The sequence below is a fragment of the Sebastes fasciatus genome, chromosome 16 (assembly GCF_043250625.1).
Source record: "Sebastes fasciatus isolate fSebFas1 chromosome 16, fSebFas1.pri, whole genome shotgun sequence".
NCBI classification, from domain to species: domain Eukaryota; kingdom Metazoa; phylum Chordata; class Actinopteri; order Perciformes; family Sebastidae; genus Sebastes; species Sebastes fasciatus.
The window spans coordinates 8,321,994-8,344,122 of record NC_133810.1 but is presented as its reverse complement, the minus strand read 5'-3'; the positions used below and the strand labels follow the sequence as shown (position 1 = coordinate 8,344,122).

Below are 22,129 nucleotides of genomic sequence, written 5' to 3'. Positions count from 1 at the left end.
AACAGTCAAACTAGGAAGCCCTGATCAAATATTAATCAATATTATGTTACATTAATGCCCATTTCTCGCATAAAATGTTTTCAGAAGTGTGCTGTTTAGCTGTAAAATGAGAAAGTTTGCTCCGGCTGGTGGGCGGTGCTTGGTATTTCCTCAACAGATCTCTGTTGGCTGCTGGCTGCCGGGTCACAAACTTTCTCATTTTATAGCTGAACAGTACACTACTGGAACGGGGGAAGGAAAATGCGACATCTAGTGGCTGAATGTTATCAATATCTATAATAATAATATTTATCAATAACTCATGTAAGTAGTAATGTTTTAGACAATCAGAGTCGACTTTCGAAAAGCACCGCAGGTTTTGAAAGGCAGGTTTTTTCTCTTCTTATGATGAATGGGCACTTCATGCTGTAGTGAGAAAAGACAAATAAAGAAACCATCATTTGGTTTACAGCATGCAGGAAAACAAAAAAAGCTGCAATGTTTGAATATATTTTCTACCAACTTCATTATCATCGTTCACAACAAAGACTGATGCCACCGACATCACATCATCTGAGTCATGATGATGATGATGATGAGGTGGATCAGTTTGGGTTGTTTTATTAAAGGAATAATCAGCGACATTTTTCCATTGCTATTTTCTTGCCTGAACAACCGGTATCAAGTAGGTCTGTTTGGGGATTACCATCAGGTACACATGAAAAGCAATATATTTTATTTTATTTTATTTTATTTAATGTTTTTCAGTAGCAATAGTTTGTTTAAGTACTATAACTGGAATGGTTGTTCAGCTACGGTGAGTATTTCTCACGCATAGAAACAATTATCCAAACAAACTGGGCAGGAGCCAGGACAGTCCATATGAGGACTAACACACAAACTCGCAAACACATAAAGAACACAACTGAGCAATTATAGACATTTTGATGGATGATATGTTTAGAGTTTGTAAATTAATTTAAGAGTGAAAAGCTAAATGATAATTGTCTTTTTTGTTACTACCTCTAGGAGTTGCCAAATACCAATCTACACATAGGGGCTTTAAATACTAATAATATTATAATCATATTGTACTTCTTATGGAACCTACCTTTCTCTCTTATGCATCTGTTGAATAGTTTGAGGTAGAGGTCGTCCAAAACTCTCTGGCAGGAAGAGAGCAGCAAAGGCGGACACAACAGCCAGAGTCCCCAGTAGTATATAAGGCAGGTACTTAAAGTATTCACCTGTACAAGGAGAAGGGGAAATTAGGATTAGGAAAATTGTCAATGAGCTAAAAATAAATCCAGGTTAAACAAATGCTAGTAATTATTATTTAAGACCAATTTACTCACTCAGCTCTAACAAAAACGGTGCAATGGAGCTGCCAACTCTGGCAAATGTGGAGCATGTCCCCGTCGCTGTGTTCCTGAGCGCTGTTGGGTAAATCTCTGCTGTGTAGGCATACATCAGGGATGCACCGGAGGTAATACTAAATTTACCCAGCATCTCCAGAGCAACAGACAGATCTGGTAAACCTGAAACGTAATAAATGATTTGTCTAAAAACAGAATGGAACTAAAAAGAAAATGGTTCCCTGAATGATCCACTCTGCAGCAGATTAAATGCATGTAACTGAGAGTTTAGAGTTTTTTGCCAGCTGCGACAGCGACGCTGGTATTGTTCTCACCTTGTGAGTCTGTGTGTGTGTGTGTCAAAATGTGTTCTTGGAGACACCTACTGTAGCGGGAACTACCACAGAAGTGGCCCCTGCCTTCACTTCATGTGGCCATTTTCTCCTCTGATTAATTTAAGACACTCCAAAGCTTTCTTTAAGCATCCTCATATTGGTAACAATTCTTTAACATCAGAAGCTGTCTTGAAGGGGAATTCCATCCATTTTACACATCAAAGTCTGTTTGCAGTTCTTGGGAAGTACTACTGCATATGTGAAAAAAGATTTATAAAGCCTTTTGTAGCTCCAGAGGGAGCTGCTTGAAAGCCTCAAGTGATGTCCCTCCAGTCAGCAATAGCTGGGACTTAAAAACAACAAATTTGAAAATGAACAAATTTGGGGGTTAGAAAGAAGACCAGACCTCTTTATCCTGCTCCACATCTCTGCTTGAGGCTAGTGTCTCAATGCTACAGTATCAGCTGCTACTGGTATAACGAACCCGAACTGCTGCATCAATCTTTACCAGCCGCGATAGCATGTGGCCCATTGGCCCCAGCTGGTATGATCTCATCGCAAAATAGTCTCTTTTTTTTAAACTGTCCATCGGGAGTCTGGCAGTGTTATAGGAGTGCAATGCTGAAACTGCGGAGCACTCTTTTAAGGCCTGAAGATATTTGCATGGAAATATGACAGTACTGTGATGCCACATCACGTCATGACACTGCTTACGTTGAGGCACCAGTTGAATGAAGTACAGCGACAGTCCTGCAAAGAGCAAGATACAGATGACAGACAGTCGTCGTGGAAGGTATCGCAGTGCCAGCCAGCAGGAAATGTATGCTGGTACCTCTATAGCTGCTGAGATGAAGCAGCTGATATAGGGGTTAGCATGAAGTCTGGATGTGTTCAGGGACAGGCCATAGTATCCAATACTCAGAGTGAACCTGGGAAGAGATAGAGAGAGATACAGACAACAGAGATGTTTGAATGGAAATTTGCATTGAAACGGCATTTAACATAACGTACAGTAGCTCCAGCTGCAAACCAAGACTATCTGATTCAGGACTTTTATTTACTCTTCATTGCCATCAAGATGGAGTAGCTTAGCATGCAAGATATAGGACACAGTAGGTATGCAGGTACGCAGAATTTAAAATTCATTCTATTTCTTAATCATAAAAATTTAGAAGAATACTCTAAGTAACCACTTTATTTGATACACCTGGCAATCATCAATCCAGTACAATAGCCCTGCAAATTATTACCCAGAACACTACTCATTACCAAAACGAAGGTTACAATATTGTAACCCCTAGTTCTATAAGCACAGGCGAAGCCCTCTACTGGACTCTATGGATAATACTATCCTCCAATCACGAGCACACACTCGCCCAGTGAAAATCTGCATAAGCATAACCGGACAATCAGGACGTGCCTACCTGAATGTGTGCGGACCCCACAGTATATAAGGCAGCACACATCGCTGTCTGCTACGTTACACCCTCTTTAGCGAGCGGCGTAGGACTAGGGTTGCAATATCATAACCTTCGTTCTAACTCACACAGGCTCCGCCCTCTATTGGACTCTATGATACACATTGGACTCTATATATACTGGAAAAACAAAGTTCGGAAACTTGTGTTTGGTGGATTATTTCTCTGTTGTTACAATGCTAATGGTCATTGTATTTTACATCGTTGGAAAGCCTCTTTATTTACCTTCACAATGATGTCCAACTTGTAAGGATCATGCATTTGTGGGATGAGCAGCACAGCTGATTATGTGGGTAGCGCCCAAGAAAAATTTGCCAAAATGCTCCGTCAATGGTAAACAGTGTATTCTCCTGTTGGTATTGACTCTTGTTTTGAGTTGTTTGGTGGATTGGATGATTGAACTCTCTATCAGTAACAAGGAACAAACAAGACATATTGGCAATTTTACACTTTATTAATTTAATACACCGTCAGGAGCCTCAGTAGTGGTGGAAGATCCATACGCAGCCACAACAGCCTGGCACCTCCTCCTAATGCTGGTCACCAACCTGGTCACACGTTGCTGTGGGATGGCGTTCCATTCCTCAACCAGGATTCGTTGCAGGTCAGCCAGCGTGGTTGTGTTGGTCAGTCTAACATGTACAGCACGCCCAAGCTGATCCTACAAGTGTTGAATTGGGTTGAGGTCTGGACTCTTGGCAGGCCGTTCCATTCTCTCTACTCCCACATCTTGGAGGTAGTCTGTGATAACCCTGGCTCTGTGGGGGCGAGCGTTGTCATCTTGGAGGATGAAGTTAGGTCCCAGATTGTGGAGATATGGGATCGCCACTGGCTGCAGAATCTCATCCCGATGTCTCCCTGCATTGAGATGCTCTTCAATGATGACAAGCCTTGTTTTACCAGTGAGGGAGATGCCCCCCCACACCATGACACTGCCCCAACCAAAAGCTGTTACTCCATCGGTTCAACAATCAGCATAGCGTTCTCCGCGTCGTCTCCATACTTTGACCCTGCCATCCAACTTTGGCAGACAGAACCTGGACTCATCACTGAACATGACATTCCCCCACATGTTAAGGTTCCATTGTCTGTGTTGTCGACACCAGCGCAAACGGGCCTGACGGTGAAGGGCAGTCATTGCAGGCTTCATGGTAGCCTTATGAGAATACACTGTTTACCATTGAGCAGAGCATTTTGGCAAATTTTTCTTGTGCGCTACCCACATAATCAGCTGTGCTGCTCATCCCACAAATGCGTGATCCTTACAAGTTGGACATCATTGTGAAGGTAAATAAACAGGCTTTCCAACGATGTAAAATACAATGCCAATTAGCATTGATACAACAGAGAAATAATCAACCAAACACAAGTTTCCGAACTTTGTTTTTCCAGTTTATATATATTTACGCCCCTTGATACTGTCTTTACACTCTCCAGTTGCTTCTTTTCACCCAATAAGGAGCTTCACTGGGAAATTTGGGACCAACTAGTAGGAATTGCGAGTTCAGTGAAAGGACATGAACACTCACTGGCTTCCAACCCATGAATACTGCCAACTGTGTTCATTGAATGCATAACTAAGCAGGAGATTTCGTTACCAGGAGTCAAACTCCCAGTTTCCGAGAGAATTGTGTAATGACTGACTGTAGTGTGTGGTGGTGTTAGATTATACAGTATACATGACCAACTGTAATTTATATGCCTAAAATCGAATTGTACTGGATACTCACCACACCAGGCACAAAATAATGGTTGTGTTTCGATTGTTTTTTGTCCTCAGCATGTCGAAGACATTGTTGTGTCCCTTCTTTGTCTCAACCTGCAAGATACAAAACCTCAGTTACACCAGTAGTTAGTTGTGTTTTAGCGAGTCAGTCCACCACTTTGGTTCAGAATGAAATATCTCAACAGCTTCTGGATGGATTGCCATGAAATTTGGTACGGACATTATTTCCTACAGGGTGAATTGTACTAAAAATATGTGTCCTCAAGCACACACATTGTCTCCTGTGTCTGATCCTGCATGTTTTCAGTCAAGGCAGACTTACAAGTACACTATAATCTTCAAAGATGACCCGTGGAGCCTCGACTTTGTTCATCTTAGCAGCCTTTCTCACTATGGTGTCGGCCTCCTCCACTCTTCCCTGAGAGAGTAACCAACGAGGAGACTCTGGGATGAGCCTGCCTCAATATTCAACAGAGTAAAAAAAGGTTCAGGCTGGATCAGAGGGGCTTAAAAGATAAAGCAACAAAGAGGGTGAATGCAAGTTAGAATATTCCTCTAGTGAAAGAGCCAAATTATTATTTTGTCTCCTCACAAGAGTAAAATCATGACAATTATGGTGCATGGTAAGGAAAACTTTCCATGAATACATTTTCTTGTTATGAGTACAACCTACCACCAGAGAGGGATGTAGAGCAGGCCAGGCAGAGAGATACCCAACAAGAGAGATTTCCAGTCCCGTAAAAAGTAAGCAAAGAGAGGCAGCATCATGTAGCCAATGGCAAAGCCCAGAGTCACACCCATAGACGAGAAGATGACCCGTACATTCCCAGTCAAGATCTCAGTGCCTGCACAAAAAGAGTGAGAGAGAGAAATGCATGACAAAGGTGCAGGTAATAAGTGATGATCTTAGTGATAAATAGTGATACAAGACAGGTACAATACACACAACATATGTATATTAATCAAAATCACTAAAAGTATTATTTGTCGTTACTAAAGCATGACATGTTCATATTTACCCAGTACAAAACCAGATATGTAGTTGGAGATCTGTCCCAAACCATTGATGAAGATGAGGATGGAGAACACTGTCCATGTAGGTGAAAAGATTTGAGCAAACGTCAAAATTGTCTGAATTGCCATGGTGGCAAAGAGAACAGGCTTTCTTCCAAACCTAGAGTGAGAAGTCAAACAAAATAAAAATTAGAGCAAATAAAAATAAGATTTAAAACAAGGCAAAAGTACAAAGAACATACTGAACAAAAAGGGCAATGTTTTTTTTTTATCTACTCTATAACCTTAGGGTCAGAGATCATAACAATATGTAATGCAGCATTACATAACAAAACACCACGCAATGTAACAAAAATAAATTATTTTATTGTGAGATGGTGTTTTCAGTACCTGTCTGAGATCTGCCCTGACAAGAAGGATCCAACAAGAACTCCAACAAAGAAAACTGTGGAAGTGAACGGCTGCTTCCACTGATCACTGCACACCAGGTCAAACTGGAATATCCATACATGAACAATTAAACAATGAAATACATGGACTGGTCTTAACTTTTGAGATAAAACATGGATTTTTTGCTGCTTGATGCTATATTGAGCAGCCACGTGCAACTTTGTTTACCAGCTGTTTGAATTGATTTCATTTTGGTAGAAACATTCTCCATCGTTGCAAAAAACAAAACAAAACAAAACAAAAAAACGGCTTAAACATGTGATGGAATTTTCCATCAATTCCTCTCTCCTTGGTAGGGTCAGAGTGTTTCTCAGAGTGTCCCTCTGCTGACATTATTGGGTTGGAGTCCTGTCTAGGGGAGCCACCGTTATCTGATCAGCTGTGTCTGTATTAAGGACCATAGAGCCAGTCGCTGGGGCAACCAGGGTCAGAGATGCCAGAGGAACCGAGTAAGTCAAAACATGATAAGGGTAAAACACTGAGCACCAGGGAGGAAGGGCAGAGTTGTGAGGCCTTCACGCAGAGAGCACTTCAATGGTGGAGACCTGACAATTGTTCCTTGATCAAGCTTCAATAAACCTTCTGTGTAAGACATCAACAGCTCCGGGGCCTCTTCCTTCCTATTGAGTTAACTTGTGTATCAGAAATTCCAACACAAAACATACATATCCTTTAAACAGCGCAAACTGGGAAAATGTTATCTTCTTCCAATTATCCAGTTAATTTGTTTAAACAGGAAATTAACTCTTCATTAGTATTTCCACCTTTAGTATGATAATTCATTCAGTTTCCATATGAGTTCCCTCAAGAATTAAGTATTTGATAAAGAAATTTCTTATAAGAATACCACTGGCCCTTCTTCACACCAATACACTATAAAGAAATCACTGTCTAACTCGTCACCTATTTAATACATTAGTGCAGTGCCCATTCAAAACATGCCTGTTCAGATCGGGCTGAATGCTTGGCCTGTGGTGTTGCTGCCGTTAAATATGATGAACACATTTTCACTGACTGATTGGTTTTCATTTAGAGAGTTGGCTAAAGTACAAACCTTCCTGAGCAAAATACAAAAGTTGTATACATACAGTTGGACAATTATCTTTCTATTCACAGAGAGCATGATGTGTTCCAGTCAAGTTTAATGACTAATTATAACTCAGTTACTACTACTGATGCTAAAACTATAGTGCAGCTTAAACACTCACATATTAGTAGATGTACACCCTCACCTCAGAGACTATGGTGGACTGGTAGATGTCTTTGCTGTAGATCCACCCGTCCACACAGCCCTCCTGCTCCAGGTCAGTGAGGTTGACGTCTCTGCCAGGAATTAATCCCTGAGCAGAGAGATTTCTGACCACATCCAGCCTGTACCTGCTGCATCTGCTCAGCTCCTGTTTCCCATCCACCTCCTCACAGTAACAATGACACAAACTTTATTAGTGTTATTGGAAACATTTCTTAAACAATGAACCTATCCCTGTATTGTGTATGCGTTGCTCTCCCGTCAGTATATGATGATGAAACAATACTACTGAAATAAACATGCTAACATTAACCAACATGTTAGCTTGCTAGGCTAATAACCCTAATAAACTGAATTATATGTGCCTTTCTAAAACCAATCTGATCTTGAATATAGTTAAAACATTTTTTTAATGAGGGTGCCTGCTGAAACTAGCCTTTGAGACCATAAACTCATGTTTACAATGTTTACTGAGGTAATAAATCAAGTGAGAGGTAGGCTCATTTTCTCATAGACCTCTATACAATCAGACTTCTTTTTGCAACCGGAGGAGTCGCCCCCTGCTGGCTATTAGAAAGAAAGAAATTCTAAGGTACTGGCTTCACTTTTCAGACCCCGGAGTTGCCTACTGGATACACACACTTCTCTTGCCGATCTTTTGAGAAACTTGTCAAAGAAGCATGAATACATTGGACAGACAACCCTTCTCTACTGGCCGTTTTGTATAATTGGTATACAATAGCGTTCAGCCTAAATTTAGGCCTAGATGAACTGGTATTCACACATTAAACATACATTTATCTCATATGGTGCTGTGTATGGCAATGTGTTGAAATTGTGATGCATCAATAAAGCGTTAACAACTATGTCCTTAAAGTACCTGTACTTTCACATAAAACCCTGGACTGCAGCCAGACCGCAATAAACGACTCTTTATACAGCAGATGCAGAAAAAATACATCAAATCCAAAGCAACAAATTTGATCATTCAAATATTGTAATATGTAAGGGGTTTATTTCACACCAATGAGCCACTAGCTGTAGATTATACAGGGGCCACTTACTTAAGAAATTAATAATTTGACAGAAAAACTGTCTGCCAGAGGGGTAAAACCAATGACTGACCAATCAGAATCAAGTATTCAACATAAGTGTAATAAAATATAATATCAACCTTTCTGGTAGAGCTAAAGTAATTTCACACAAAAAAACTTGAGCATATTTTATGCTTGAAGCCTGAACTCACAAATATTTAAAGTTCTCACTCTTGAGCAGAAATTGTAACTTTCATAATGAGAAAACGATGAAAAACTGCCACTTTCTACCTTTTTTTTCCAGAAGCTGTGTTAAAAAATTAAATTACCTCTCTTGGGATGGTAGCATTGCGCCAATCTTGGGTCAGATTAACCTCAGGAACCAGGCAGTGGTGACCGGGAATATCAGTCAAGAAGACGACAGAGAAAGCGCCAAATCCATTGGGGACAATGCTGGCACAGAGCAGAAAGAAGACAACCTGCTGGAAACGTCCCCACTGACCCAGAAAAGCTGTGGTGTCATCATAATCCTGCATAGTCTCAGAATCCTAACTGTGCCCTCCACAGTCTTTGTCCTGCAGACTTCTTTTTATGCTGCAACAGAAAAAAGACAGACTGTTCTGTCTTCCCCTCACCTCACATCACCTGCCAGGCCAGATAGCCACACCCTGTACTAGATAATTATACATGCTCAAGGACACATTAAAGAGGACAGTTGTTAGTGTGTACCTTTTGCTTAACTACTGCAACATTTATTGACAGCTGTTTAATGAGTATTTTGTGGGAGTCTTTTCCATTAAGGATAACAAAGCTGTGTATGTATGCATATGCATGTATAAATGAGATTAAAAGATGTATTTATATCTTATTTATGTAACCAAATTACATTTTGTAACATGGTTATTTGAGTCGTGAGACTGCCTGACTGTTTTTTAACTGAAACACCTTTATCAACAGCTTTTAGCGAATATTTTGTAATCATCTTCGCCATTTAAAATAACACAGCGAAAGTTAAAAGAGACAGTTAGCCTAGAGCGTTCACATCTTTGCACTCAGGAATGCCAGTGAAGCAAACATGTATGAACAGTAAACAAGTCACCCTTATGCTAGTTGTAATAGAAACATGTCTCAGTCCAGACACGTGCCAGAAAATAACACAACACTAGCTGGGCTTTTGAGTCTGAGAGTTCTCAATGCCAAATTGCTATTATATTTGTATTGTCCTTATCAGGTTATAAATTACATTATAATGGTAACAAAAACGGGTAATAGTTTTCTGATGCAAAATCTCATTGAACAGTCACTTACTGTATTTCTATCTAAACTTTCAAAAACTATCAATATAATTAAAATATTCAGAAATGTTAACAGTAGTAATGACATTCAATAGCAATAGCAACATAACCTACATCAGTAAAGTGCTAGATAGTCATAGAAAGTCAATAGAAAATTGTGTCAGACCCAACTCACATCTTACACCAGGAGTACCAACTTTTACCTTCCGGCAGGAGATATAGAGTCCCACGGTGCAGATTGAACCGTTACAAACATTCATTGTTGCCGATGTCTATTAAACTTCTCCACAACTCGTAACATAAAGCTATCATAAGGACAGTGCAATATGTTTAGACAGTGCAATATGTTAAATAGGGACAGTTTAATATGTTAAATTGGGACAGTGCAATATGTTGCATCTGTGTAATATTGGGCTATTGTCTGTGCAACATGGGCAAGATGGTAGACGGTGCAGTGCACTACCTGCCATGGTGTGTGTGATAGTATGTGCCATTATGTACGTGGACTGTGTTTGTGTTGAAACATCTGTTTCTGTGGAACTGTTTCCCTGTCTTGTGTGGAATCGGACTGAGTCCAGGAAAAATTTCCCCACGGGGACAATAAAAGTATATCTTATCTTATCTTATCTTATCTTATCTCTTCATAGTGTCCCGGAGTATTGGTATTGGGGTTTCTTTTCCAGTGATGCATGGAAACTTTATCCTGTTATAAGGAGAAAAAACAAACAAACAAAACATTACTGGTTGTAGTGTTCTGCAGATAGGGCAAATATAAGAGAACAAATATAAGTATTCCTTTGCTGCTATTGACTTTATTATCATCATCACAAACAGCTGTATTCACTGCGGTGGCTGGTGGCTGGTGTCACATTAGCACATCCACTTAGAACTTGTTTTATACATGATTTAGAGGAAACAGGAATATTACACAAAGAAAGGACCGGGTCTGTGATTCGAGCTCAGGACCTTCATACTGTACGATTATAGAGCTTACCACTTAATAAAAGTCTTAACATAATCCTTGAACCTGCATTAACTGATTTTTTTGGCCACTTGGGGGCAGGAGAAACTAGTTGTGAACAGCCAGTGATGGAGGAAGTATTCAGATATTTTACTGAAGTGAAAGTACTTATACCACAGTGTAAACATAGTTGTTAAACATAACAATCCTCTGTTATAACTTGGCACAGGAGAATCTTCATAACAAAGGTGTATTTCTTAAGCATCTTACCTTTCTCTTTTATGCATCTGTTGTATTGTTTCAGGTGGAAGTCTTCCAAAACTCTCTGGAAGGAAGAGAGCAGCAAAAACAAACACAACAGCCAGAGTCCCCAGGATAATATGAGGCTCAACATAAAGAATGTAGCAATGCATATATAGTACAACATATTGCACTCAATAGATGCCTTAGACATGTTACTTATTTAGTAACTCTGTCAGTGTTGAACAGTGCTTGCAACACTGTATCACCGCCAATGTGTATGTTGTCCAACATATGTAACCACAACTTTTCCTGAGCTCAGAAAAACAGCTTTGTGACGATGCATTTTCCAGGCAAGAGGCTTTTTACATAGTTTATTTAGCTTAAGAATCCTTCAGTTTATCAAAAACATTCAACATCAAATCATCTGGAAATACACGGTTTTCACTTGACAGGATGGGAATGGAAAATTGCAAACTGAAAAATAACTAAAGCTGTCATTTAATTCACAGTCTTTATGTTCTTGTTTTATCACGTCATTGCAAGGATTAATGATGTTCTCATTTTGCACCAAAAGTTTGTCACATTTGTATTAATGTTATCGATGTCAGGGGTACATTAAACCTGCAGTAGGCAGAATATTTTTGGCACCATTGGGCAAGAATTACATAATAACCTTTCAGCATGTTGTAATTCAAGTGTTCTGAGAGAAAACTAGACTTCTGCACCTCCTCATGGCTCTGTTTTCAGGCTTTAATCACAGGTCATTTCACAGAGAGCGTTCCTATTGGCTGTTCATTCAACGGAGACGGCCGTCAATCACTCGTAAACTCCGATTAAACAGTCAAACTAGGAAGCCCTGATCAAATATTAATCAATATTATGTTACGTTAATGCCTATTTCTCGCATAAAATGTTTTCAGAAGCATCTTGTAGTGTGCTGTTTAGCTGTAAAATGAGAAAGTTTGCTCCGGCTGGTGGGCGGTGCTTGGTATTTCCTCAACAGATCTCTGTTGGCTGCTGGCTGCCGGGTCACACACTTTCTCATTTTACAGCTGAACAGTACACTACTGGAACGGGGGAAGGAAAATGCGACATCTAGTGGCTGAATGTTATCAATATCTATAATAATAATATTTATCAATAACTCATGTAAGTAGTAATGTTTTAGACAATCAGAGTCGACTTTCGAAAAGCACCGCAGGTTTTGAAAGGCAGGTTTTTTCTCTTCTTATGATGAATGGGCACTTCAAGCTGTAGTGAGAAAAGACAAATAAAGAAACCATCATTTGGTTTACAGCATGCAGGAAAACAAAAAAAGCTGCAATGTTTGAATATATTTTCTACCAACTTCATTATCATCGTTCACAACAAAGACTGATGCCACCGACATCACATCATCTGAGTCATGATGATGATGATGATGAGGTGGATCAGTTTGGGTTGTTTTATTAAAGGAATAATCAGCGACATTTTTCCATTGCTATTTTCTTGCCTGAACAACCGGTATCAAGTAGGTCTGTTTGGGGATTACCATCAGGTACACATGAAAAGCAATATATTTTATTTTATTTTATTTTATTTAATGTTTTTCAGTAGCAATAGTTTGTTTAAGTACTATAACTGGAATGGTTGTTCAGCTACGGTGAGTATTTCTCACGCATAGAAACAATTATCCAAACAAACTGGGCAGGAGCCAGGACAGTCCATATGAGGACTAACACACAAACTCGCAAACACATAAAGAACACAACTGAGCAATTATAGACATTTTGATGGATGATATGTTTAGAGTTTGTAAATTAATTTAAGAGTGAAAAGCTAAATGATAATTGTCTTTTTTGTTACTACCTCTAGGAGTTGCCAAATACCAATCTACACATAGGGGCTTTAAATACTAATAATATTATAATCATATTGTACTTCTTATGGAACCTACCTTTCTCTCTTATGCATCTGTTGAATAGTTTGAGGTAGAGGTCGTCCAAAACTCTCTGGCAGGAAGAGAGCAGCAAAGGCGGACACAACAGCCAGAGTCCCCAGTAGAATATAAGGCAGGTACTTAAAGTATTCACCTGTACAAGGAGAAGGGGAAATTAGAGAGGGAGTTCCTTGGTCCTGTGTATGTGTGCTGTAAACATTTACTGTATGTGAATTCATCAGAGCATCCAAACTACAAATAGGTGAAATCATATGAACCCAGGTCAAATGCTAATAATTATTATTAAAGACCAGTTTACTCACTCAGTTGCAACAAAAAAGGTGCGATGGAGCTGCCCACTCTGGAAACCATAGTGCATGTCCCCGTCGCTGTGTTCCTGAGCGCTGTTGGGTAAATCTCTGCTGTGTAGGCATACATCAGGGATGCACCGGAGGTAATACTAAATTTACCCAGCATCTCCAGAGCAACAGACAGATCTGGTAAACCTGAAACGTAATAAATGATTTGTCTAAAAACAGAATGGAACTAAAAAGAAAATGGTTCCCTGAATGATCCACTCTGCAGCAGATTAAATGCATGTAACTGAGAGTTTAGAGTTTTTTGCCAGCTGCGATAGCGACGCTGGTATTGTTCTCACCTTGTGAGTCTGTGTGTGTGTGTGTGTCAAAATGTGTTCTTGGAGACACCTACTGTAGCGGGAACTACCACAGAAGTGACCCCTGCCTTCACTTCATGTGGCCATTTTCTCCTCTGATTAATTTAAGACACTCCAAAGCTTTCTTTAAGCATCCTCATATTGGTAACAATTCTTTAACATCAGAAGCTGTCTTGAAGGGGAATTCCATCCATTTTACACATCAAAGTCTGTTTGCAGTTCTTGGGAAGTACTACTGCATATGTGAAAAAAGATTTATAAAGCCTTTTGTAGCTCCAGAGGGAGCTGCTTGAAAGCCTCAAGTGATGTCCCTCCAGTCAGCAATAGCTGGGACTTAAAAACAACAAATTTGAAAATGAACAAATTTGGGGGTTAGAAAGAAGTGAGCTTACCAGACCTCTTTATCCTGCTCCACATCTCTGCTTGAGGCTAGTGTCTCAATGCTACAGTATCAGCTGCTACTGGTATAACGAACCCGAACTGCTGCATCAATCTTTACCAGCCGCGATAGCATGTGGCCCATTGGCCCCAGCTGGTATGATCTCATCGCAAAATAGTCTCTTTTTTTTAAACTGTCCATTGGGAGTCTGGCAGTGTTATAGGAGTGCAATGCTGAAACTGCGGAGCACTCTTTTAAGGCCTAAATATATTTGCATGGAAATATGACAGTACTGTGATGCCACATCACGTCATGACACTGCTTACGTTGAGGCACCAGTTGAATGAAGTACAGCGACAGTCCTGCAAAGAGCAAGATACAGATGACAGACAGTCGTCGTGGAAGGTATCGCAGTGCCAGCCAGCAGGAAATGTATGCTGGTACCTCTATAGCTGCTGAGATGAAGCAGCTGATATAGGGATTAGCATGAAGTCTGGATGTGTTCAGGGACAGGCCATAGTATCCAATACTCAGAGTGAACCTGGGAAGAGATAGAGAGAGATACAGACAACAGAGATGTTTGAATGGAAATTTGCATTGAAACGGCATTTAACATAACGTACAGTAGCTCCAGCTGCAAACCAAGACTATCTGATTCAGGACTTTTATTTACTCTTCATTGCCATCAAGATGGAATAGCTTAGCATGCAAGATATAGGACACAGTAGGTATGCAGGTACGCAGAATTTAAAATTCATTCTATTTCTTAATCATAAAAATTTAGAAGAATACTCTAAGTAACCACTTTATTTGATACACCTGGCAATCATCAATCCAGTACAATAGCCCTGCAAATTATTACCCAGAACACTACTCATTACCAAAACGAAGGTTACAATATTGTAACCCCTAGTTCTATAAGCACAGGCGAAGCCCTCTACTGGACTCTATGGATAATACTATCCTCCAATCACGAGCACACACTCGCCCAGTGAAAATCTGCATAAGCATAACCGGACAATCAGGACGTGCCTACCTGAATGTGTGCGGACCCCACAGTATATAAGGCAGCACACATCGCTGTCTGCTACGTTACACCCTCTTTAGCGAGCGGCGTAGGACTAGGGTTGCAATATCATAACCTTCGTTCTAACTCACACAGGCTCCGCCCTCTATTGGACTCTATGATACACATTGGACTCTATATATACTGGAAAAACAAAGTTCGGAAACTTGTGTTTGGTGGATTATTTCTCTGTTGTTACAATGCTAATGGTCATTGTATTTTACATCGTTGGAAAGCCTCTTTATTTACCTTCGCAATGATGTCCAACTTGTAAGGATCATGCATTTGTGGGATGAGCAGCACAGCTGATTATGTGGGTAGCGCCCAAGAAAAATTTGCCAAAATGCTCCGTCAATGGTAAACAGTGTATTCTCCTGTTGGTATTGACTCTTGTTTTGAGTTGTTTGGTGGATTGGATGATTGAACTCTCTATCAGTAACAAGGAACAAACAAGACATATTGGCAATTTTACACTTTATTAATTTAATACACCGTCAGGAGCCTCAGTAGCGGTGGAAGATCCATACGCAGCCACAACAGCCTGGCACCTCCTCCTAATGCTGGTCACCAACCTGGTCACACGTTGCTGTGGGATGGCGTTCCATTCCTCAACCAGGATTCGTTGCAGGTCAGTCAGCGTGGTTGTGTTGGTCAGTCTAACATGTACAGCACGCCCAAGCTGATCCTACAAGTGTTGAATTGGGTTGAGGTCTGGACTCTTGGCAGGCCGTTCCATTCTCTCTACTCCCACATCTTGGAGGTAGTCTGTGATAACCCTGGCTCTGTGGGGGCGAGCGTTGTCATCTTGGAGGATGAAGTTAGGTCCCAGATTGTGGAGATATGGGATCGCCACTGGCTGCAGAATCTCATCCCGATGTCTCCCTGCATTGAGATGCTCTTCAATGATGACAAGCCTTGTTTTACCAGTGAGGGAGATGCCCCCCCACACCATGACACTGCCCCAACCAAAAGCTGTTACTCCATCGGTTCAACAATCAGCATAGCGTTCTCCGCGTCGTCTCCATACTTTGATCCTGCCATCCAACTTTGGCAGACAGAACCTGGACTCATCACTGAACATGACATTCCCCCACATGTTAAGGTTCCATTGTCTGTGTTGTCGACACCAGCGCAAACGGGCCTGACGGTGAAGGGCAGTTATTGCAGGCTTCCTGGTAGCCTTATGAGAATACACTGTTTACCATTGAGCAGAGCATTTTGGCAAATTTTTCTTGTGCGCTACCCACATAATCAGCTGTGCTGCTCATCCCACAAATGCGTGATCCTTACAAGTTGGACATCATTGTGAAGGTAAATAAACAGGCTTTCCAACGATGTAAAATACAATGCCAATTAGCATTGATACAACAGAGAAATAATCAACCAAACACAAGTTTCCGAACTTTGTTTTTCCAGTTTATATATATTTACGCCCCTTGATACTGTCTTTACACTCTCCAGTTGCTTCTTTTCACCCAATAAGGAGCTTCACTGGGAAATTTGGGACCAACTAGTAGGAATTGCGAGTTCAGTGAAAGGACATGAACACTCACTGGCTTCCAACCCATGAATACTGCCAACTGTGTTCATTGAATGCATAACTAAGCAGGAGATTTCGTTACCAGGAGTCAAACTCCCAGTTTCAGAGAGAATTTTGTAATGACTGACTGTAGTGTGTGGTGGTGTTAGATTATACAGTATACATGACCAACTGTAATTTATATGCCTAAAATCGAATTGTATTGGATACTCACCACACCAGGCACAAAATAATGGTTGTGTTTCGATTGTTTTTTGTCCTCAGCATGTCGAAGACATTGTTGTGTCCCTTCTTTGTCTCAACCTGCAAGATACAAAACCTCAGTTACACCAGTAGTTTGTTGTGTTTTAGCGAGTCAGTCCACCACTTTGGTTCAGAATGAAATATCTCAACAGCTTCTGGATGGATTGCCATGAAATTTGGTACGGACATTATTTCCTACAGGGTAAATTGTACTGACAATATGTGTCCTCAAGCACACACATTTTCTCCTGTGTCTAATCCTGCATGTTTTCAGTCAAGGCAGACTTACAAGTACACTGTAATCTTCAAAGATGACCCGTGGAGCCTCGACTTTGTTCATCTTAGCAGCCTTTCTCACTATGGTGTCGGCCTCCTCCACTCTTCCCTGAGAGAGTAACCAACGAGGAGACTCTGGGATGAGCCTGCCTCAATATTCAACAGAGTAAAAAAAGGTTCAGGCTGGATCAGAGGGGCTTAAAAGATAAAGCAACAAAGAGGGTGAATGCAAGTTAGAATATTCCTCTAGTGAAAGAGCCAAATTATTATTTTGTCTCCTCACAAGAGTAAAATCATGACAATTATGGTGCATGGTAAGGAAAACTTTCCATGAATACATTTTCTTGTTATGAGTACAACCTACCACCAGAGAGGGATGTAGAGCAGGCCAGGCAGAGAGATACCCAACAAGAGAGATTTCCAGTCCCGTAAAAAGTAAGCAAAGAGAGGCAGCATCATGTAGCCAATGGCAAAGCCCAGAGTCACACCCATAGACGAGAAGATGACCCGTACATTCCCAGTCAAGATCTCAGTGCCTGCACAAAAAGAGTGAGAGAGAGAAATGCATGACAAAGGTGCAGGTAATAAGTGATGATCTTAGTGATAAATAGTGATACAAGACAGGTACAATACACACAACATATGTATATTAATCAAAATCACTAAAAGTATTATTTGTCGTTACTAAAGCATGACATGTTCATATTTACCCAGTACAAAACCAGATATGTAGTTGGAGACCTGTCCCAAACCATTGATGAAGATGAGGATGGAGAACACTGTCCATGTAGGTGAAAAGATTTGAGCAAACGTCAAAATTGTCTGAACTGCCATGGTGGCAAAGAGAACAGGCTTTCTTCCAAACCTAGAGTGAGAAGTCAAACAAAATAAAAATTAGAGCAAATAAAAATAAGATTTAAAACAAGGCAAAAGTACAAAGAACATACTGAACAAAAAGGGCAATGTTTTTTTTTTATCTACTCTATAACCTTAGGGTCAGAGATCATAACAATATGTAATGCAGCATTACATAACAAAACACCACGCAATGTAACAAAAATAAATTATTTTATTGTGAGATGGTGTTTTCAGTACCTGTCTGAGATCTGCCCTGACAAGAAGGATCCAACAAGAACTCCAACAAAGAAAACTGTGGAAGTGAACGGCTGCTTCCACTGATCACTGCACACCAGGTCAAACTGGAATATCCATACATGAACAATTAAACAATGAAATACATGGACTGGTCTTAACTTTTGAGATAAAACATGGATTTTTTGCTGCTTGATGCTATATTGAGCAGCCACGTGCAACTTTGTTTACCAGCTGTTTGAATTGATTTCATTTTGGTAGAAACATTCTCCATCGTTGCAAAAAACAAAACAAAACAAAACAAAAAAACGGCTTAAACATGTGATGGAATTTTCCATCAATTCCTCTCTCCTTGGTAGGGTCAGAGTGTTTCTCAGAGTGTCCCTCTGCTGACATTATTGGGTTGGAGTCCTGTCTAGGGGAGCCACCGTTATCTGATCAGCTGTGTCTGTATTAAGGACCATAGAGCCAGTCGCTGGGGCAACCAGGGTCAGAGATGCCAGAGGAACCGAGTAAGTCAAAACATGATAAGGGTAAAACACTGAGCACCAGGGAGGAAGGGCAGAGTTGTGAGGCCTTCACGCAGAGAGCACTTCAATGGTGGAGACCTGACAATTGTTCCTTGATCAAGCTTCAATAAACCTTCTGTGTAAGACATCAACAGCTCCGGGGCCTCTTCCTTCCTATTGAGTTAACTTGTGTATCAGAAATTCCAACACAAAACATACATATCCTTTAAACAGCGCAAACTGGGAAAATGTTATCTTCTTCCAATTATCCAGTTAATTTGTTTAAACAGGAAATTAACTCTTCATTAGTATTTCCACCTTTAGTATGATAATTCATTCAGTTTCCACATGAGTTCCCTCAAGAATTAAGTATTTGATAAAGAAATTTCTTATAAGAATACCACTGGCCCTTCTTCACACCAATACACTATAAAGAAATCACTGTCTAACTCGTCACCTATTTAATACATTAGTGCAGTGCCCATTCAAAACATGCCTGTTCAGATCGGGCTGAATGCTTGGCCTGTGGTGTTGCTGCCGTTAAATATGATGAACACATTTTCACTGACTGATTGGTTTTCATTTAGAGAGTTGGCTAAAGTACAAACCTTCCTGAGCAAAATACAAAAGTTGTATACATACAGTTGGACAATTATCTTTCTATTCACAGAGAGCATGATGTGTTCCAGTCAAGTTTAATGACTAATTATAACTCAGTTACTACTACTGATGCTAAAACTATAGTGCAGCTTAAACACTCACATATTAGTAGATGTACACCCTCACCTCAGAGACTATGGTGGACTGGTAGATGTCTTTGCTGTAGATCCACCCGTCCACACAGCCCTCCTGCTCCAGGTCAGTGAGGTTGACGTCTCTGCCAGGAATTAATCCCTGAGCAGAGAGATTTCTGACCACATCCAGCCTGTACCTGCTGCATCTGCTCAGCTCCTGTTTCCCATCCACCTCCTCACAGTAACAATGACACAAACTTTATTAGTGTTATTGGAAACATTTCTTAAACAATGAACCTATCCCTGTATTGTGTATGCGTTGCTCTCCCGTCAGTATATGATGATGAAACAATACTACTGAAATAAACATGCTAACATTAACCAACATGTTAGCTTGCTAGGCTAATAACCCTAATAAACTGAATTATATGTGCCTTTCTAAAACCAATCTGATCTTGAATATAGTTAAAACATTTTTTTAATGAGGGTGCCTGCTGAAACTAGCCTTTGAGACCATAAACTCATGTTTACAATGTTTACTGAGGTAATAAATCAAGTGAGAGGTAGGCTCATTTTCTCATAGACCTCTATACAATCAGACTTCTTTTTGCAACCGGAGGAGTCGCCCCCTGCTGGCTATTAGAAAGAATGAAATTCTAAGGTACTGGCTTCACTTTTCAGACCCCGGAGTTGCCTACTGGATACACACACTTCTCTTGCCGATCTTTTGAGAAACTTGTCAAAGAAGCATGAATACATTGGACAGACAACCCTTCTCTACTGGCCGTTTTGTATAATTGGTATACAATAGCGTTCAGCCTAAATTTAGGCCTAGATGAACTGGTATTCACACATTAAACATACATTTATCTCATATGGTGCTGTGTATGGCAATGTGTTGAAATTGTGATGCATCAATAAAGCGTTAACAACTATGTCCTTAAAGTACCTGTACTTTCACATAAAACCCTGGACTGCAGCCAGACCGCTATAAACGACTCTTTATATAGCAGATGCAGAACAAATACATCAAATCCAAAGCTACAAATTTGATCATTCAAATATTGTAATATGTAAGGGGTTTATTTCACACCAATGACCCACTAGCTGTAGATTATCCAGGGGCCACTTACTTAAGAAATTAATAATTTGACAGAAAAACTGTCTGCCAGAGGGGTAAAACCAATGACTGACCAATCAGAATCAAGTATTCAACATAAGTGTAATAAAATATAATATCAACCTTTCTGGTAGAGCTAAAGTAATTTCACACAAAAAAACTTGAGCATATTTTATGCTTGAAGCCCGAACTCACAAATATTTAAAGTTCTCACTCTTGAGCAGAAATTGTAACTTTCATAATGAGAAAACGATGAAAAACTGCTACTTTCTACCTTTTTTTTTCCAGAAGCTGTGATAAAAACTTAAATTACCTCTCTTGGGATGGTAGCATTGCGCCAGTCTTGGGTCAGATTAACCTCAGGAACCAGGCAGTGGTGACCGGGAATATCAGTCAAGAAGACGACAGAGAAAGCGCCAAATCCATTGGGGACAATGCTGGCACAGAGCAGAAAGAAGACAACCTGCTGGAAACGTCCCCACTGACCCAGAAAAGCTGTGGTGTCATCATAATCCTGCATAGTCTCAGAATCCTAACTGTGCCCTCCACAGTCTTTGTCCTGCAGACTTCTTTTTATACTGCAACAGAAAAAAGACAGACTGTTCTGTCTTCCCCTCACCTCACATCACCTGCCAGGCCAGATAGCCACACCCTGTACTAGATAATTATACATGCTCAAGGACACATTAAAGAGGACAGTTGTTACAGTGTGTACCTTTTGCTTAACTACTGCAACATTTATTGACAGCTGTTTAATGAGTATTTTGTGGGAGTCTTTTCCATTAAGGATAACAAAGCTGTGTATGTATGCATATGCATGTATAAATGAGATTAAAAGATGTATTTATATCTTATTTATGTAACCAAATTACATTTTGTAACATGGTTATTTGAGTCGTGAGACTGCCTGACTGTTTTTTAACTGAAACACCTTTATCAACAGCTTTTAGCGAATATTTTGTAATCATCTTCGCCATTTAAAATAACACAGCGAAAGTTAAAAGAGACAGTTAGCCTAGAGCGTTCACATCTTTGCACTCAGGAATGCCAGTGAAGCAAACATGTATAAACAGTAAAAAAGTCACCCTTATGCTAGTTGTAATAGAAACATGTCTCAGTCCAGACACGTGCCAGAAAATAACACAACACTAGCAGGGCTTTTGAGCCATATCCTGTCTGAGAGTTCTCAATGCCAAATTAACTGTACGATAATAGAGCTAACCACTTAGTAAAGGTCTTAAAATAATCCTTGAACCTGCAAAAACTGATTTTTTTGGCCACTTGGGGGCAGGAGAAACTAGTTGTGAACAGCCAGTGATGGAGGAAGTATTCAGATATTTTACTGAAGTGAAAGTACTTACACCACAGTGTAAAAATAGTTGTTAAACATAACAATCCTCTGTTATAACTTGGCACAGGAGAATCTTCATAACAAAGGTGTATTTCTTAAGCATCTT

At 40.2% G+C, this 22,129-nt stretch overlaps 2 protein-coding genes across 2 annotated transcripts; both read right to left on the bottom strand.

Annotated features, from left to right (window-relative positions):
• Positions 1–94: 94 nt before the first annotated feature.
• Positions 95–9,699, bottom strand: LOC141752569 (organic cation/carnitine transporter 2-like). Its single transcript, XM_074610600.1, has 12 exons — positions 8,950–9,699; positions 7,570–7,752; positions 6,278–6,381; positions 5,893–6,047; positions 5,547–5,718; positions 5,188–5,328; positions 5,106–5,118; positions 4,878–4,966; positions 2,384–2,598; positions 1,335–1,517; positions 1,091–1,226; positions 95–405 (listed from the first exon to the last, which is right to left on the bottom strand). The coding sequence occupies exons 1-12, from the start codon at positions 9,154–9,156 to the stop codon at positions 327–329; spliced, it is 1,677 nt and encodes a 558-aa protein (XP_074466701.1). The 5' UTR covers positions 9,157–9,699; the 3' UTR covers positions 95–326.
• Positions 9,700–12,795: 3,096 nt separating this feature from the next.
• On the bottom strand, positions 12,796–21,645 carry LOC141753055 (organic cation/carnitine transporter 2-like). Its single transcript, XM_074611371.1, has 9 exons — positions 20,986–21,645; positions 19,605–19,787; positions 18,313–18,416; positions 17,928–18,082; positions 17,582–17,753; positions 17,231–17,363; positions 16,913–17,001; positions 14,419–14,633; positions 12,796–13,191 (listed from the first exon to the last, which is right to left on the bottom strand). The coding sequence occupies exons 1-9, from the start codon at positions 21,190–21,192 to the stop codon at positions 13,052–13,054; spliced, it is 1,398 nt and encodes a 465-aa protein (XP_074467472.1). The 5' UTR covers positions 21,193–21,645; the 3' UTR covers positions 12,796–13,051.
• Positions 21,646–22,129: the final 484 nt, after the last annotated feature.

Bases quoted from the DNA above. Each gene is read 5' to 3' on its own strand.
- LOC141753055 (XM_074611371.1), bottom strand. From the start codon at position 21,192: ATGCAGGATTATGATGACACCACAGCTTTTCTGGGTCAGTGGGGACGT. The intron at 18,083-18,312 runs GTACTGAAAACA...TTCTCACTCTAG, and splicing joins TCAGGGCAGATCTCAGACAG to GTTTGGAAGAAAGCCTGTTC. The intron at 17,364-17,581 runs GTAGGTTGTACT...ATATTGAGGCAG, and splicing joins CTCTACATCCCTCTCTGGTG to GCTCATCCCAGAGTCTCCTC.
- LOC141752569 (XM_074610600.1), bottom strand. From the start codon at position 9,156: ATGCAGGATTATGATGACACCACAGCTTTTCTGGGTCAGTGGGGACGT. The intron at 6,382-7,569 runs GTGAGGGTGTAC...TGGATATTCCAG, and splicing joins AGTCCACCATAGTCTCTGAG to TTTGACCTGGTGTGCAGTGA. The intron at 1,227-1,334 runs GTGAGTAAATTG...CTCCTTGTACAG, and splicing joins ACCGTTTTTGTTAGAGCTGA to GTGAATACTTTAAGTACCTG.